A 19,382-nucleotide genomic window follows, 5' to 3' on the forward strand; every position below is an offset into this window, starting at 1 on the left:
AAAAGAACCAAGAAAATTTTGTTTTCTAATTTCAAAACTTTTAATTGTAATAATTGAATTTTAATCTAATTTTGAATCTTATTTTTTTCCTATTCAATCTCATACTCATATTTATATCCTATTAATATCTTAATTTTTCAGTTATTTGTTGAATTAGTTTCTCCTTGATGCTAAATAAAAATTGTAACTCAAACATTAATTGTAAGTTTAAATGAAATAAGATTAACTTAATCCTTTAATAAAAAGTTAATCCTCTGAATGTGAAACCATTAAAAGTTTCAATTATCAATTGATTGTGAATGTGAAAGTTTATCACAATAAAAACATTATCATGATTGGTTGATATTAGTATTGTAGCAATATTAATAATAACAATTAATTCATCGGTTATCCAATAGATTAGCAATTTAAATTGAATTAAACATAATCGCAATGAGCTAGAAAAATAGGAAACTATCTCATCTCAATCGCAATGATTACTGATAAGTAATATTTAGTGTTAACAATTCAATTATGATTCTTAGTTAACCAACTTGTAAAAAGTTATTAATCTTTGGATAATCTCATTAGAGTTAATCTCATGTCACTTGAGAGAGAGGGAAAGAAACTACTTTTCATTGTATCCACGTTCTAATGTATGTTTACATTCAAGAATTCTCAGTAACTGAATTAGCAGAATCATCATGGAGAGAGAGAGAGAGAGAGAGACGATCTTTTGATTTTCCAATGATATTAATTGGATGAGATTTCGAGTTGTATATTTGTCATTCCTTTGTCGATATCTTGTTCATTTTGAATCTTTTCCCTATCAACTATAAAATGTATTGAGTATGTTTCAAATTATTGATATTATTTAACTGAATTGGAACTTTTTTCATTTCGGATTTTGATACTTGAAGTACATGATTTATGTGATAGTAAACTATTATCATTATGAGAATACACAATAATATTATTACGATAATATGAAAGTTATTCAAGCAAATGATGATGATGATAATTTAATGATGTCAATAATGATTAAACAGGGTGGTGTATGGTGAAGAGGATACTTTTTCATTTCTCTTACCATGAACTGAAATATTTGACCATTAGAAAGAAACATTTATCTGACCATGTGAGAATTGCCTTTTATCAGAATCCATTCATCCTTCAATGATTTCATTCTCTCTCTCTCTCTCTCTCTCTCTCTCTCTCTCTCTCTCTCTCTCTCTCTCTCTCTCTCTCTGATTCAATTGGTCAATGTCTGGTCAAAACATCTCATAATCATCATGGGTTTCAACTGAATCCTCATCTTCATGGTTAGAGTTTCTCCTTTGGAGAAAGTGTATTGTATTAAAATGTTCACTGTTCAATTGATGGAAAATGAAAAATTCTGATTCAGTTTCAAACAGAAACTTTTGATAATTGACATGAAGAATAAAAATGGGAGCGATGATAATATAGAAGATGAGAAGGAGCAAATTGGATGAGAAATATTTATTCTTTCATTGGATTGAATCGAAGATGAATTTTTTCATCTTCAGGGGAACATTTTCCTTCTACCCCTGAACTCCTTCAATCCTCTTCAGTTGTCACAGTTTCCGCTTCCTACTCATCTGTTTCAAGGTGATGATGAAGATAATGATGATAGAGAGGATAATTCTTACTCGAGTTTCATTGTCATGAAACTTTTTTACAAATTGAAGTTTTCATTGAAAAGTATCAACAAAATCAATTAGTTGAGAATTGTAATTCTCGTTTTCTCATTACAATTAACTTTCCATGTTAATACATTGATTATCATTACAATTGCATCAAATATAATTAACTATATCAGTATTTACATGAGATATTTTAACAGTTTAGATTGTAATAATATTTGAATAGTACAATTAACTTTATATTCACCTTTAAGTTTTAATTTAATTGTTTTTTTCGTATCATTTTCATTTGTGTCATGATTTATTATCAATTTGTTTTTAAAAGCTCGATAAATTTAAATCTGTTATATGAATTTTTTCAAGAATTCAATGGGATTGAAACATTTAATTAGGACGAGATTTATTGTTTCCGATTGGCCCAATTCTAGTACCGGACACAGTATCGATAACTTGAACAGCTCGAAAGTGTTGTATCCAATTTGGATTCTGATCTATTTCCTTTTCTATCCCCACAACCGGCACCTCTATCGGTACTGTTGATTGTATTACTATGATTGGATTTGGCATTACGTTCGTTAACACTGTTATGTGACAATTGAACCATAATTGATCTTAATTCGATGGCTCGAAGTCGCTTTTCTCGTTCCGTTCTGATTAGAGCCCAATAGACGATTGGATTAATGGCAGAATGAGAATGACCCAGGACAAGGGTGAAAGGCAACATGTAAAGTGCAAGGGAAGATTCTGTTAGGTCAAGATAAAACGAGGTTACATTATAAGGCAACCAGCAGAAAACGAAAACCATTGTAATTGAGATTAAAAATCGTGAAAGATGCCGACGATTAATGGTCATCTTTTTTTGCGCATTTATTTCCGGATTGGTTAATATTTCCAGATTATCAATTGTCGTTGAATCAGATGATATGGTTGTTGATGATTTAACCCGGAAGGCTTTCTTTCTGGACGAATCTCTTAGATTGGTTGTTCCTCTTCGAGCGGCAAGTTCACGATTAGATATTACAAGTGCAAGGGAAACACGAGTATGACAATAGACAAGAATGGTACAGGGAATCAGATAGACAATTATAAAGGTAATTATTGAGAAAAGTTTCTTATGTGTATCACTGGGCCAAATTTCAAGGCAAAAGGAAAATGAATAGTCCAATAGTTGAACTCGTTTAAGTTTACGGACAAAAAGTATTGGTACAGGAAGTAAAGTCGAGGCAAACCAAACGATACACAGGAAAAGACCGTTGAGCGGGGCCAATTTCCGCATGGAGGCAAGGTCACTTCTCTGCATTAGAAAGTAACGTCCAAAGGAAAGGGCAGTCATTGAGAGAGTTGTTGATGTAATAGCAACTCCTAAGGGAGAGAAGAAGAAAAAAAAATATTATCGTTATATTTATTAGAGAAAAATATTCCATGATAAATCAACTGTAATCAAGTTACTCCGAGTATAACAATTAGAATCAGAATTGGGCCAGAATATTGCATCAATCCACTCGAACGTATTTATGGTTCAACTATTAATAATTTCACAAGGAAACTCAATATATTTCTTGATGAAAGTTTCATTTATCTTGGTTGGTCAAAACCTTGAACTGGTCAACCTTGATCTCCCCTAACTTTTATCATCTAGGTAATAACGATAACAATTTGATATCGTTAAAGTATTAATAATAATAACATTCAACTCATCACTTGATCCACTTCATCATATTCACTACAGCATCCTCATCATCATCATCATCTCCATCTTCATTCAAAGTATTCTCGTACAACAATCATAATAATAAAGGATAAATTGTAAACAAAAAGTAATTATTTTGAGTAAAGTTCATTATCTTCAATTGAGCTCGATTCTTTTTCCTCCCTGAAAACTTTGCTCAATTGTTCATCCACCTACGACATTACCCGCCTCTTGATCATCATGAAACTTTGTTGTTTTTTTTTCGGAACCAAAATGTTTTACTATTATCCAGTTCAACCTTAAAATAAACAGCCTTCGGATAATACATACATGTAATATCATATTATCAAAATAACGGTAAAATACAAAATGAGAAAAAAACTCAACTCCATGATAATATACTTCCCATTACCTTTTTTTTGTAACCATCATGTTCATGGTGATTTTTTTTGTTCCTACAAATAAGCTTATAATGTACCTAATTCAAAATGTTATCAATTGCAACTTTTTTCTTTGTGTTGTTTATAATAAACTAGCAGCTGAGTCAACATGTAATATCAACACTGAAAATCATCATCATGAACATCATGATTAGCTACAGGTGAGTGATTGTTGCATAATGGGAATCGACAATTTCAAATATTAATAGAAATGTAAAAAAACTGGGAGAGAGTAAAAATATTCACACAAAAGCTTATTAAATTTACTATTGATGATTTAATGGGATGTTGAATTTTTTAAAAGTTCTGAATGAATATTCAGTTTGATTCAATTCTGCTAGTTGAGTTTATTTGATAATTTGAAAGGCTTCAATTTAAATCTCTAAAATCAAACTATGCTAATGATCATCATGAATTCATTTTGATGCTTATTAGATAATGAATGTTAAGAAACATGGATGAGTAATAATATTGAATTATTATCAGTATGAATAAATGTATGTATGTACATGTTGCCTCTGGGAGTTGATTGATTTGTATCCATGAAAATGAATTCTAATAATTGAAATTTTATCCAATCAGGGTAACAAGAAATGAGCAATTTGATCAATAGTTTTTATAGATTTTTGTATCCTCATCAAGACACAGAATCAATTCCATGGTGATTATAAAATAAATGAAGCCACTAAACTAGTTGAAAGTTTCTAACATTTTATAATTCTCATGAGTTTTGTTTTCACATGATGATGGTGATGAAACCTGCAGCTATCGGCTGAGCATCATGATGTCATGGTGATTATTTGACTTTTATATAAATTATATTTTCAATTAACAGGGAAAAGAACAAAAATTTTATTCAAACTTGATTCATATTTGTCATTTTTTTCTTGTTCAGTTTAATGAAAATGTTTACAAAAGAATATGATATAACATTTACCATGGAACATGATGAATTTTCATGAGGCAAAACGAAAAAGGAAATGGGTATAAATTTGAATTCTATGGTGAAACAAGACAAAAAAAACTCAAACTCGAAAAAGAGTAGAATTTTTTTTTCTCAGCAAATCTCATAGAATCCATGTCAATGTTATCGTTACTCCTAAAGATCCTGAATATTGCATGAGATTCACGAATCCCAGTCAAACTGGATTAGGAACCATGATGATCATCATTAAATAGTTGAAACAATCGTATTAATGATTAATTGTTATTGTAATTAGACTGAATTGGTTTGAAAATCAGCATAAACGATTGAAATCAAACTAACGATTAAATTTAATCGTTACATCAATTAGCAATCAGATTAATTCAATAAATATTTAATCGTTACCCTGAACAATATCATCAACTTATCTTCAATCAGAAAACAAAAAAAAAGTTCACATCAACTGATTTTCCTAATCAAGTTAACAAACTATTCCAAGTGAACTATTGATAATTTGTTTCAATATTAACAATCAATTTAGTCAATTGAACAACAATCAAATGCTACATTTATCATGAAGATAATACTAATCAGTGAAATTCAGTTTATACACTGAATCTGAATTCAGGAAACTCTGAATACCTAGTGATTAGTATTATTGATTAGTTTGATAGTAAACTGAAGTTCCTGATCAATAGCGAGTAACGATAATGATGTTGAGTCAAAATAATCAGCTTAATTGTTGAATCTTTTTCACCATTCAGCTTAATATTATCAGAGTAATATTGATATGCATAAATCTGAATAATTAACCATTCGCTGATCACTGATGATTAATCATGAAGATTAAGATGATAATTGTAGTTGCAACTAATTTTGGATGAAAATATTATTCAAGCTAATCAATTGATCATTAAGATAATATTAGAAGATGACTAGATTCAAGATTAATTAAATGGCCTTAGGGTATAAATAGTTACCATGAAAAAGATTGAATCTTGAATTTTCAACGATTGATCACAATTGTTTTTCTTACTGTGATAATGATCATTGTAACAATTGGAGGTAAAAATCAACCAAAGGGTTAATTGTTGATTAGTTAAATTATGGAAATACAAAATTTTTATATATAAAAGGAGCGCAATTAAAGTTAATTGTGCAAGCGACTTGAAATTTGGTGTAAGTTGATCATTAAAAAAGTTTTTTTTCCGATCTACAATTTAATCATTAACATGTAAATGTAATTAGTCTCATGTATCATATAATTAAGTTCATTAATTAGTAACAAAATAACAATAATGAATGGTGAAAAAAATTTATACAAATGATTTAACAATTAAAATGATTATTTGACTGTTTAAATCAAGACAATTTACCTTTAATCTGATTGAAGATTAAAAGTTAATAATTTGATGTTAATCCTCACACTGTGAGTGATTAGTTATCAATATGACTAATTAAATCTGATAACAATGATGAAGATGAAAAAGAAACGTAAAGATTAAGGTTTAAAGAGTTACAATTCATGAGAGGATTTCGTTGACCATTGGTCAATAATAAATCTTTATTACTCTGGTTATTAATATCATTCATCATTCATGGTAAAGGTAACCAAATGTTGGAATCAAAGTTAGTGTCAAACTTTACCTTCAACCATCATGGTGAGAGTGATTCTAATGTATCATTCATCTACTTGACCATTAGCAGCTTTCAATCTGTCAACAATCATCATCAATATCAACACATTGACCAAAGACAAAACAAAATTGATCCTTGTCTCTTATGTATCAATGATACAATTTGTATACATGTAGAGATTAACATTGTTATCGCAATTGGGTCAATCTCATTGTGATCATGAATCGGATCAGGATAAAAAAGTTGAGTTTTTATGATTTACTTTTGGTCACAGAATTAATTGAATTTCATTGAGCAAACTGAATCACCTGATTATCTTTGTATGTCCACTTTAATTGTGTCCATCCTAATGAAGATATTAAGGTTTCTGTTTACTTGTTGACACTGGAAAAAAATTGATTCTTTGTATCGTTAAAATAAACAATTAAATCAACGTTAAATCTCATTTGAAAGTTAAACCTTCATCTAAATTGTTAATCCCTTGTTTACCTTAAACAATCAGATTTAATTGTTACCCTAAAGTTTATAGTCAGAGTCTTGTAGATAATCAATAACAATGAACATTGAAATAAAAACCGCTAATGATAATGATGATGAGCAGCTTAATTTACTTGGGCTTAATTGTTACAATCTTCAAGTTAATTTCTATTGAATAAATTGTATCTAATCAGCTTTAATCGTTTCTCTCATGTTAATAATAAAATTACCGTTATTTTCCCAAGACTTATAATGTTATCCAATAATTGGAGTTAATGAAAAAATTGATAAAATGAATTCTTAATTTTCTCATATCGTTTACATGATAAATGCATTTACAATTAATTTCATTGATTTCAAAGAAAACCAGACTTGATGAATCAAAACTTTTTTTATCATTGAGAAACTTTTCCCTGATGAACATGTAAAGTTCAGGTAAGATATTAAATTCTGGGTGAGTTTGATTTCATTTCTTTAATCTTATCATTAACCTTGAACTCTGTAAATGAAAGATAATTAGATTTCACCAGAACCATGTACATGGATAATTGAATCATCACTGATAATATATATTTCTATCTGCATGTAAAATTGATTGTAGATCTTAATCATCATCAGATAATTTAGTTGATTTATTTATTAATCTTATTCAAATGATTATCGATGCAAACGTAATATTATTAACATGGAATGGAAATACTAAAGATGAACCATGAAAGAAAAAAAATTTCCAAATGATTATCTTTACGAGTATTATATTCATTCATCATGTTAAAGGATTTTTCTTCATCTTCATCATCTCATCTGAATAATTCATTGAGATCATGTAGATAATCATCATCTTCATAAAGTGAGATTGTACTGTTTTTAAGTGAAGTAAATAAAGTTATCATTGAGCAATATTAATACATGATACTTGATACGTAATCATGATTAGGAATCATCATAACATAATGAGTAGAAACATTTATTATATCATTCCAAATACCAGCTCATGAAATTTACTGAGTTAAAGGTAAATCTTAGGTATTATATTATTGTATTAGACACTTTCCACCTTTCTATCATGATCATCATGATAATCTTGATACAGGGAAAATGATATGTCATGATTAAGATGAAGAAAAAAGCAGAAAAACAAATGAAAATGATCAACTAATCATCTTATTGTCATTGAAGCAAAAATTCATTACATGATGATGATTATTGAGCATTGTTTAAATCCAATTTCAGGCTAAATGTTATTATTATCCACACTGATTATCATCAGAATCAGCATCATGATCCTGATTAAACTGAATCAGCAAACTTTTTTTTTCCAAATCAAGTTTACTACTAAATGAAACTATTTGTTTCATCCTCATCTTACAAAGATGAATGAATGAATATTATGATGATAAAGATGCACTACCAATGTCAATGAATAAGATTCAACTTGAAAATCTGATTGGAAGTAAAAAAAAAGTTCTTATAATAATCTGATTCCATATAAATGAACCAGAAATAATGTATAGAACTAAAGAAAAGTAATAGATTATATTTTCAATGTCAAGAGTAAATTGAAAATGTTCATCAAAGTTCTTGAGGATGATGATAATTCAGGGTAATGAATTTGTAAAGAGAAAATTTCAACATTTTCTACTATCCAATATAAGAATTTGCAACGGAATTGGAACCCATGATAAATAGTATTCCACCATTAGTAATAATAACACCGAATGACCAGTGGAAATTATCATTATCATGGAGAAGGGAGAGAAAAAGTTTCTCATCATCTACGATTCTTAGTTGATCCAATTTCATTTCCATGACTATTTCATAATAATCATGAAAATACCATTGAAACAAATTTAATTTCGTTTAACTTTTCTCATCTCATTCATTTATGAACATAATTAAAGGGCCATCATCGAGCGATGGTCAGTTGAAACCTAATTCTGTATCACTTGGAGGTAAATTTTTTCCTTAAAAGCTTGATGACCATGTATTTCATACTGTTGAATACCTTAGGTGATTTACTGAGTCTTGAAAAAAAAAGTATTAATGATGATCAAAGATAATTAGGTTAATATAATGAAGAGAATGTTGTAAAAAAAAGTTCTGGAAAAAGTTTCAACATGGTTAACGTAATAATCAGCAAGCAAATGATAAAATCATTAAGTAATATCATGAGATGATGACGATGATGATATGCAACTTGTTGAGACTTAGATTATGATTAATTTAATCACATTGTTGTGCAATTTAATATATGTTGATCTAATTTTGTATTCTAATAGTTACAAGCAGTTTGTAAAATGTTGACTTAATTGCTTTTAGTATAAGGGAGAGACTGATTTTTAAAATGAATTTTATTTTCCTCTTCACTTGATTGTCTTTAATTGGTGTAGTAATTGAATTACTTTTACATCAATTGGTTTAAATTGTTGCATCATGAATGCATGGTGACAATCAGTTAGTTTTGTCAAGATTCTGGTAAATCAAGTGAGTATTATTCTTGAAATTTGCTGATGAATATCTTGATGAAAATCATGGTACTTGAAATGATTTTTCAATCAACACAATTTATATTTTCTTGTTGATTATTAATCCACTTGCTAGAAAATTGGGTTTTTCTTACCCGCCGGGTTATTATCAGCCTCCACTTAAGTCCTTGGAATGATTAACAATCATGAAGATGATATGTATGAATTGTATTGGAATTAAATTTCATGGTAATCATAACAATTCACTCTCAGCTTTCAGTGAAAATCAGTATTACATGATAAGCTAAATTCAGTTATACTGGTTTATCATATCTTTAGGTAATCAGCAACCAATTAGTATTAATCTACATGATGTTACCCTGAAAGGAAAATGGAGCTAAAAAGTTGCTGGGAATTTCTTTCTTTCTTTATTCCGATGCCTTGAAATTTTTCAAATTTCGATGAACATTTCAGATAAAAGGAGCACCAACCATGACAATGAGCCTTTGTTGAAAGGGGTGAAAAAAGTTCTGAACATGGAGTTTCATTCAATGCTGTTGCTCTCCTAAGTCGATGATTACAATTCAAAAGTGCTGAGCATATAATAATTTCATCTTGAGCAATAACTTGAAAATATTGGTGAATAGAAAATCAGAAAAGTTCTAATCTTCAGAGAAAAAAAAAAAATTCAAAATTCGATCTCATAACTTTTTCTGGTTAGAATTTTTCTCTTTCTTTCTGTTATCCTTCATTTCTAATCTTACAAATTGAATTCATTCAAGTTCAACAATTTGATTCGAGGAAATCTTTTAGCATCCTCATCACTTATGCTTCAAATTCAGATCATTTTACCAGAATTAGCGAAAAGAAAATTAAACAAAAAAACTTATCTTCCTTTCACTCTGACAATTCACTTGTAATCATCTTCATATTTATCATCATCATCATCTTCATCTTCATCATTGTTATGATAATCATCTTTGTTTATCTTCAAATGCTCATACCCTCTGAAACCTTAAGGGTATTCAGATAAAGTGTAATCTGTTTAATCATTAACTTTGCCCTGATTATCTTACTCCTTATCAGTTTGACATTTTTCATCATTATCATGCATCAACGTGAAGATAATGATGAAAACCTTAATTAGCATAAAAAACTTTACAATAATCAAGAGTAATTAGAAACGATTGAATTTACATCTAGATGTTTATCAAGATAATCAGGTAAACATTATTTGACTAAATTACCATGTTAATTATATTTGAATTTATCGATGACAAGAAAGGTTTTACTACCTGTTAATTGTTGACAGTTTTGGGTTGAATCAAAACCAATTGATAATATAAATCAATCACTTGATATCTAAGCTCAACTTTTGGTTATATTGATAAAAGCTTGGAAACTTTTTCTATCAATTTAAATGATAACCGGAAATTGAAACCTTTTAACCATCATGAAGTCATGGGATGATTAAGATGAAGACAATTCTCACTAAACCTAAACCTTTTTACCTAATGTGTCTTATTGGTTTTTCGGGTATCACCCTGTCATTTTTACATCATCTCCAGTTGAGTATCACATGTAAACATCCGGTTCCTCATCTTACTTTTTTCATCATGTTCACATTTCTCTCTCTCTATATCTTTATTATCATCGTCACCTTTTTCTTCATCATTTCTTTTTCCGCTACCATGGTGACACATATTGATGAATTTATTTCATTTCTTTTTTTTCTGAGATTTTTCCTCCCTCTCTCTCACTCTCTCACTCACTCACTATTTTCTATCACCTTCCATTGAGAGAAAACAAAGAAACAGTAAGATAACTTCATCTTCCACTTGGAATCGATTCAATTAAATTAACTGTTATTTTGTTCATCAATATTTTCGTCATCAGCAACAATTACATTTCCAAAAGTAACTCTCAAGGTAATCTGATGGTGTCACTCTCATTGTCTTGTAAGATTTCATTGACGATAATCAACATTAATTGATAGAAATAAAGAATTAAAAGAAAGTCATGATTCTTATAGAAATTCAATTGACATGAATACTTACAAGATTTAGATGAAATAAGATAATCTTGATTATCATGTAATAAGAGGGATGGAATCATAAAGATTGCTCAACATCATGTGAATAATAAAACCAGAGCTCATTTACAACTGTCTTTATATTTACTGACCGTTCATTAGGTTTATAGTCAGTATACCCTTGCAGTTGTAATAATCAATCACAACTGATAGGCAGATATACCCTAAGGCTATTGTTGAGCAATAACCGTTAGTTATGATGCAATAAGATCTTGTATAAACATGAAAAACTGTCTGACCTTTGAACTTGTATCAGCCTCATATGATAATAAAATATATATATATACATTTGAGACAAACAAAATATTACTAATGATATACAAAGTACCATGGGAACATCATGAAACTCAAGATCAAATCTACTATTATGTAATTTTACATGTTAACTTAGTTAGACTGAGAGGAAAAGGTTTCAGATTATCTTACAGTTGAAATGAATAAAATAAAAACTGGACATTAACATGAATGGTCAATATTGTTAGATGAAATTTCACCCAATTGTTCATGGTAAGAAAAGGTAGAAATTTTTTTTACCTTTTATTATTAATATTATTCATTGGATTGGATAAAGAGAAACAAAAAGTTCTGATTCATTTTGATTGAAATCAATTTACTTTTAATACTAATGAGTTACAAGAAAACCAGAACCAGGGGAAAATTTCACAGATTTATTGAATTAACAATTGAAACTAAAAATAGTTGATTCCAATTCATTGATAACTTTTTCATGGTAAAGAAAAACAATATTATTCACATAACCGGAAAAAAAGAGTAAAGTTCAGAGTGAAAGTAATAACAATCTGATAACTGTTGGAGTGGGAAAAGCTAATTGGTAGTAATAGTTTTTTTCTGCCTGTTGAATATAAGATATACTCATGAATTCCTTGAATACCCTGAACAAATTGAGTTCACAATCAATTTAATCATCAACCTTATTGTTAGATATTTATGAAGTGTAATTCTAATTGAATAAAAAGCATTGCTCTCACGTATATGAATTGATTCATATTGACTGATATTCGTGATCATATTTGGTTCCCAAGAAGATTTTAAATTCAAGAATTAGCTACTATTTGTCTTTCATGGGAGGAGAAGACTAAACTTTTGTAATATTGAGTAAATACTAATGAATTTCATATGCATTTTGAATTTATTAGTAGTTCAATATTAAAGAGAATTCTCTTTTTTTTCTCTCTCTCTTTTTCTATCGTGTAAACATTCAGACTGAGAATTCACAATTCATCTGAGAATAAGATCTAAGTTCAAGTAGGTAAAAGGCTAGAAAAATGATTTTTTATATGCTTCGATTTGCTATAAATAATTTTCGAAATTCTGATTTACGAATTGAGTTGATTGTTGAACTTTTCTTTTTGATTGATTATCTTTTGCTTAGAACTTTTTTTCTTTGGCTTCAAGTTTTGATATAATTCTGGTTTCCAAGGTTTCGAATTCAAGTTCTAAAAGTAATTTCATCAAACTATCGGCCAAATGGAAAGTAGAAAATTACTTCACTTTTTATTCTCTCTCTCTCCCTCTCTGAATTATTAATATTTTTCATTTGGAACTTTCTCTCTAATCTCACCCTTATTCTGAATTCGAGTTTCCAAATTTATTTGGAGTTTATAATATTCAGTGTATTGGATTAATTATTTCTCTAAATCGACGTGAATTCTCATGATGGAAACTTTTTCGTGAAAATGTCATAAAACTACAGTGTATTAGGGAAAAAAGCATAAAAATATCGTTATTCTTTACAAGAATCTAAGTAATACCTTATAATCATCAGCTAATGTCCAGTTATCATCATCGATTATAATGACTGGACATCACGAAAACTTATGAATCAAATCAATCGGAAAGTTTCATTGAGAGTTGACTTATAATAATAATAATGGAAGTGAAAGAAAAATCATCATCAAGAGAAAAAGAAAAAACTAATTCTCCTATTGGCAACTTGACCATACTGACCACAAGTTGATTCAATATCATTATCGTTGATGCTTCAAATGCAACTTAAAATCAGAATTGAACACAGAGAATTGTTTTTGATAATATCACATGAAGAATGATAATTATTAGTAAATTGTAGTTCGAGAAAAACAAATTAGTTCCGAACTATTAATCAAATTGAGGTTTCGAAATTGAAATGAAAAAGTTTCCATTCAGAGTATTGAAAGTTCTGGAAGAAAATTAAAACCGTTCATTTATGAAAGTGATTAACATAATCAAGAATTAATAAAGTAAACTTTTCATGAAATTCACTCAAACAGAATTGTAATCTTATGTAATTACGGTTATAACGATTAAGCAAATGGAGGAAACTGATTAGTTTGATTGGATAATTAGGCGAAAACAGCAAATTGTTGACTATTATTATTGTTACGAATCGAGTTTCAATTAACTGAACTTTTGTTATGAGGATGATAATGACCATGAATATGAAGAATAGAGAGAAAATATTGAAAGAAATTTGTTCATGGAGAAAATGAAATAATATCTTTGGATTGAATTAATGTTATATGAGGCGAGAGAATGAAAATTTCGTAGAGAAACTTGATCATCTTTCATAACCATCACAATGGTCAATTGTTCATATTCTTAATCTAGTTTTAACACTCGACAATTATCATGGTCCACTAGGTGATCATAATAAAATCAGCTTATGGGTCCATCTTCGTGTAGGTGGGAATCAGGTTGGTCAATTGTTCTGTTGTCCATGTTTTCGTAATGAGATGACCATGTGAAGAAAGAAAAATATTCTGAATTCTCATATTAAAGAAAAAAGTTTAATTCCAAATAACATGTGAAATTAAGGTGATGGTGCTCAAAGAAATGATCATAGGTTCTAATGGGAACATACTCTTCATGTAACATTGTCTAATCATGGAAAGATAATATTAATAACTATTAATAGAGGGGAGAAGGATTTGTAATGAGAAAGATGAAAATTCCAATTGAAAAAAGTTCCATTAGCCTGATGAGCCTTTTGTTTACCTCAAGCTACATTATTTTCATGAGTATCTATTAATACAAGAATCTGAATCAATATTGAAATTGAAACTCGATGAGGCTGATAAAGGTTGGGAAAAAAACCTCTGGCCTACTATTCAGATTTTACTCAGATTCTTTACTTTTTATCTATAACAGAAATTATCATAAACATGATACCAGGTAGAATATAAAAATCTATGGTTTCTGAATGAAATGATCATGTTCATGATATAATAATAAATAGAGATGCTTTTGATTGATCAATAGAAGTTGAAATTTTCTCAACATTTTCTAACTAACAATAAGTTTTGATTCATTTTCATGTGTATCTGATTCAGGGAATTCAATTACTATTATTCAAATCGATTCAATAATAATCACTAGAAGGTCAGAATCTTTTTCCCACCTCGTTAGAATGAAAAATGGTACATTATTAATATTTACTCATGGCGATAATAATAATATGATATTCAAATTTAAGATTCACCATGTATCTTTCAGGGTGATAATAAAGATAACTTTTCTATCATCATATTTATTGTTATTGAAATGAATTTTATTGAGTTATCTTCATGTGAGGTTTAAGGATAGACAAGGTAACTTTTTCTGTTGGAATAATTTTTTTTTCTCTCTCAATTCAGTCTCTCAGGGATTGAATTTCATGGGAACAGATATTAGATATTGATTGAATTAGTAAAAAATATCATGAATATGTTAATACATTCCGTCATGTATGTATCAGTAACTCAAATGGTAATATAATTTCATGGCTCATTGAATCATGGCGATGAACTTTTTTTTTCCTAAAAAATGAAAAAACTTTTTCAACCTGAGGTTAAAATTTCAATCTCATCATCAATACTAATCGTGGTTATCATGGTGCTCACCCTTTTAGACAAAGTCACTCGATACCTGGTTACAATCACCATGAACATGTGTATGAAATTCATGGTAACATAATTGAATCAGAACTTTTTTTCTCTATCTTTTAATCAACGTGATTTTATCAATATCAATATGACTGAATTATTATCTCGCCCTCATGATCAGAGATTGATTTTCAATGTGATTGAAAATTATTAATCATCTTTTTGCTTTCGATTCCATCATGAAATCAACTTGGAATATCAATTGGTTGAATAGTGATAGATAGAAGGGTGAAGTCAATTTCGGAAAGAAATGAAAAAAAAATGAGACATGATAAAATATCAAATTCCAAACAAAATGTAATAGATATTGAACATTTCTCATCATCTGAATTTCAGGGGAATCGAATCAATAATTATTGTTAATTATTATTACCAAATAACAATTTGGAGCAATCAATTATTATTAGATAATCATGTTACATATAATTCATTTTCTATCATGTGAAATGTTACGAAACATTAACCAGAACTTTTTCAGTGAATGAAACTGAAATTAATTCGGTTTGGTTCAAGTTCCATTTCCGAATAAAAAGTATGAAAAAATATTCGAAAACTTTTTCTTTCTTCCTGATCCTTTAACACTGAATCTTATGGAAACTTTAAGTTTATATCAACTTTTCCCTCCGGTGATTAGCATGATGAATACATGAAAATGAATCAAAGGTTAATATGAATTATCATGAGCATCCATTGAGACTGATGGAAATAGTTTCTGAAAAGTGAACATGATGAGCAAAAAAAAGATACTCAACTTAAATAGAAGGTGAAAATTAACATGATCTTTTCATGATGTTCAATTTTTAAGATTTTCTGAAAACTGAAAGAAAAAGTTTTTCCTTTTTGTTGCGAATTTCAAATTCAATGTTTTTCATATTTTATGAACATTCACATGAAATTATTGTATTACTTTTCATCAAGGAGATGATAATTTACTTGAGAAAACATGATAAGTGCTGAAATATTTATCCAACTCATTTAAGAGCTTTTTAACATTGAATTTCAGAATTTTCAATTGGATTCATGATGCAAATTCACATTCATGATTGTATATATTAATATATTCAAACTTTTATCTCTTGATTTATTTACATGTGAAAATTTCATTCCAAGTTCAGTTTAATTATTAGCATCACCATTATGACATCATTTTCAAGTTTCAACCTTAAGGTAATTTGTTTTCAATATTATCTCACTTTTCAAGGTGACCAGTGAGTATTTATCTTGACCAACCGGAAGTGTTTACAGGTAAACGGAAATTGATTTCATGATCAATTGATGATGATGGTTAATGTGAATTTGGATAAACACAGAGGAAGGAAATTGATTGTTGAGTGAAAAATGATTAACAATTAAACGAGCACATTAATTGTTTAAAGAGAAAGAGAGAGAGAATCAATTATTAACGGAGCAAAGAAACGGATTTGTTTGCCATCGGAAGTGATGAGATTATCTTGATATTAATGAGAAAATGTTTGATTCAGCTGACCATTGGGTGGATAATATTGGAATTGGTCAATAACTCACCTTGTAAATAATGAACTACTGTACATGCTGTCTCACCGAATCTCCAGATTGAAGTGTTCTTAACGTAGGCCACAAAGGGACAGCAAAAAAGGATGACCAATAAATCAGAGATACAAAGATTGATGACCAATAGATTTGAAGTTGTCCTTTGATAATATGTTGACCTGGTGTCCACATGCCAATAGATTATACAAGCATTGCCCAGTCCACCGATGAGGAAAAGGATAAGGTACAGGGTGGAGATAACGATAACACTGGTTTCACGATAATTGGTCTGAGATTCAATGAATTCAAGTATATGAACCTCTTTATCTGTTGATGATATTTCCGTGTCCGATATACTGGTCACTACATTGTTACCACTTTCATAACCATAAAGTGAACTTAAATTATTATTATTATTATTACTATTCATGGACAGTTCGAGACTCCCGATTCGTGAGGCTGCTGAAGATGCGTCAAGTCCACTTGATGACATTGGTACTAGAATTGAAGATGATGGAAAAATTGATGATCGATTCCATGAGGTGTGAAAAATGGGTGAGGATGATAATCCGTCTAGATGAATTTCCATACAAAAAGATTGAATCGAGGATTATGAATGTAGAAATCAATTAGTTCAGTTAATCTTTTGATTCCATTGAAGAAAAGTGAAATCAATGAGAATAAAATTGAGACATTTTGTCAAATTCAAGATTCTAAGGTGTGAAAATAAGATTAACGTTAAATCTGATTAACTTGAATGGTCAAGGAAATTGAAATTAAATAAGGTGAGAATGAGAGTCAATTTGAAATCAGATTAAATCAACTTGTTGATACTTAATCCAGACAATTTTGATCCATCTCCATTTGATCCGAGATTGAGTTGAATGTGATAAGTTCAATTTACTTCAGACAACATGAAACTTTTAGAAGAACTTTTTTTTTTTTATTGTCCACAATCAATCCTGATGAATTTGATGAACTGTTTATCAAAGTTTGTAGAAAGAAACAAATAAGATAAATTTTCTTGGTGTATACTCAGAGATTCACCATGAAAAGAGGTAAAAAGTTGAAAGTTATTAGTGAACGAAATTCTGGTTCAACTGTATTGTAAATGGAAACTGAGTGAGTATAAATAACTGAATGGATTCTGTTCACTTGTGAACATGTTCATGGAGGAGAAAAAGTGATGATAATGATGATGGAGTGAGTGAGAGAGAGAGAGAGAGGAGGTAATAGACATGAACAAAGGAAAATAATAGTAATAGACTAGAGAAAGATTGAAAGTGATTCTCAAGAAAATTCAGTATGATTCTGAAAAGAAGATGACAGGGAGTGAGAGAGAGAGAGATACGGAGGATATTAGAAAACATCTTCATCTTTTTATCTTCCAAAGAGAATTCATTGTTTTCTTCTCACTCTTCTTATCATCTCTCTTTTCTTACGAGTGAATCTGTTTATTTCATGTTATTATTATTTCCTTTCCGTTTTTGACTCAATTTTCATGATATTCAGTGGGCGATGATAAAGTGACAAGAAATCAAGTGAGAAAAAGGAAAAAAAAAATAATTGTCACTTAATAGCAAACACATTATGAATTCAACATGGATTCCAGAATTGAGATAACGGTATTATCATCATCATGTATTTATTTATCGGGCTGGTTAACAGAAACAGTTACCAATTTGTAGCAATTTAAAAGGTGGAAAAACAAAATGTATTTCACAATTTCATTGACAATTTCTGATAAATCACCAAGACCATCATCATCTAAATATCATCCATGACAATCATCATGATAAAGGTAACATACAAAAGTGAAATCTCAATAAATTGTCAGGGTAAAGAGGAAACAAAAAAATAGGTCGAGTGGGAGTTTAGTATTGTTATTGGCACTTTCAAGAAATCTGAATTACCTTTATTTTTTGTATATTGCAATAAAAGATTATTGGATTGTCATCATTATCATCATGATGCTTCAAGACTCGGAGAATGATGAATAATGATCAGAATTTTGTGAGAAGGTCAGAAAAAAATATCAGAAATCAATCAATATTTCTAATGATGGTCAAATATTATTACCTTAGAGTCTCAGGATGTGGGTCGAAGGTGAAACTTTCCTATTTCCGTACTTACCATCAACTTATCTTTTCCATGGAATCGCAAGTATTTTGATTATCTTATAACAGGAAACTCATCAAAAAAGAATCAGGTAAATAATTCAGATTAGTATTCGAATCTCTTATTCAGGAAAAATCGAGAGAGATTATTTATCTTCTACCTTCATGTTTTCCAAATCTCAGAATTCAATTGATTTTTTAAAGACTTTTCTTCATGACTAGTTCATAATATCTAATACAATAATAATCATCTGGTGTAGGTGGTTAAGATTACATGTTAAATGATGTAACATTTGATTGATTTGCATTTTTAATGGTGAATAACAATTGACATTTATGATTAGATTCCGGTTAAAGATGACATTCAGCTCATTTGTATTATTATAATTTGTTGACATAAAATGAATGAAAATCACTTTCGTTGTTAACCATAATTGTCAATTAAAATTGATAATTAAAAGTCTTT

The 19,382-nt window shown here is 29.1% G+C and overlaps 1 protein-coding gene across 2 annotated transcripts; it reads right to left on the minus strand.

The window, feature by feature from the left end:
* Positions 1-1,451: 1,451 nt before the first annotated feature.
* On the minus strand, positions 1,452-19,301 carry LOC128391633 (galanin receptor type 1-like). Of its 2 annotated transcripts, XM_053351551.1 has the most exons (3): positions 17,634-19,301; positions 16,815-17,372; positions 1,452-3,005 (listed from the first exon to the last, which is right to left on the minus strand). In XM_053351551.1, the coding sequence occupies exons 2-3, from the start codon at positions 17,290-17,292 to the stop codon at positions 2,068-2,070; spliced, it is 1,416 nt and encodes a 471-aa protein (XP_053207526.1). In that variant the 5' UTR covers positions 17,293-17,372; positions 17,634-19,301; the 3' UTR covers positions 1,452-2,067. The 2 variants fall into 2 exon arrangements, with proteins under 2 accessions (XP_053207526.1, XP_053207525.1); XM_053351550.1 differs by having other exon boundaries at positions 16,815-19,301.
* Between the last annotated feature and the right edge of the window lie 81 nt (positions 19,302-19,382).

The sequence above is a fragment of the Panonychus citri genome, unplaced genomic scaffold (genome assembly GCF_014898815.1).
Source record: "Panonychus citri isolate SS breed McGregor unplaced genomic scaffold, ASM1489881v1 Contig00134, whole genome shotgun sequence".
NCBI classification, from domain to species: domain Eukaryota; kingdom Metazoa; phylum Arthropoda; class Arachnida; order Trombidiformes; family Tetranychidae; genus Panonychus; species Panonychus citri.

Coding starts and splice junctions, on each gene's coding strand:
- LOC128391633 (XM_053351550.1), bottom strand. CDS start 17,388: ATGGAAATTCATCTAGACGGATTATCATCCTCACCCATTTTTCACACC. Junction 3,006..16,814: donor AGTAGTTCATTATTTACAAG/GTGAGTTATTGA, acceptor TCTCTCCCTTAG/GAGTTGCTATTACATCAACA.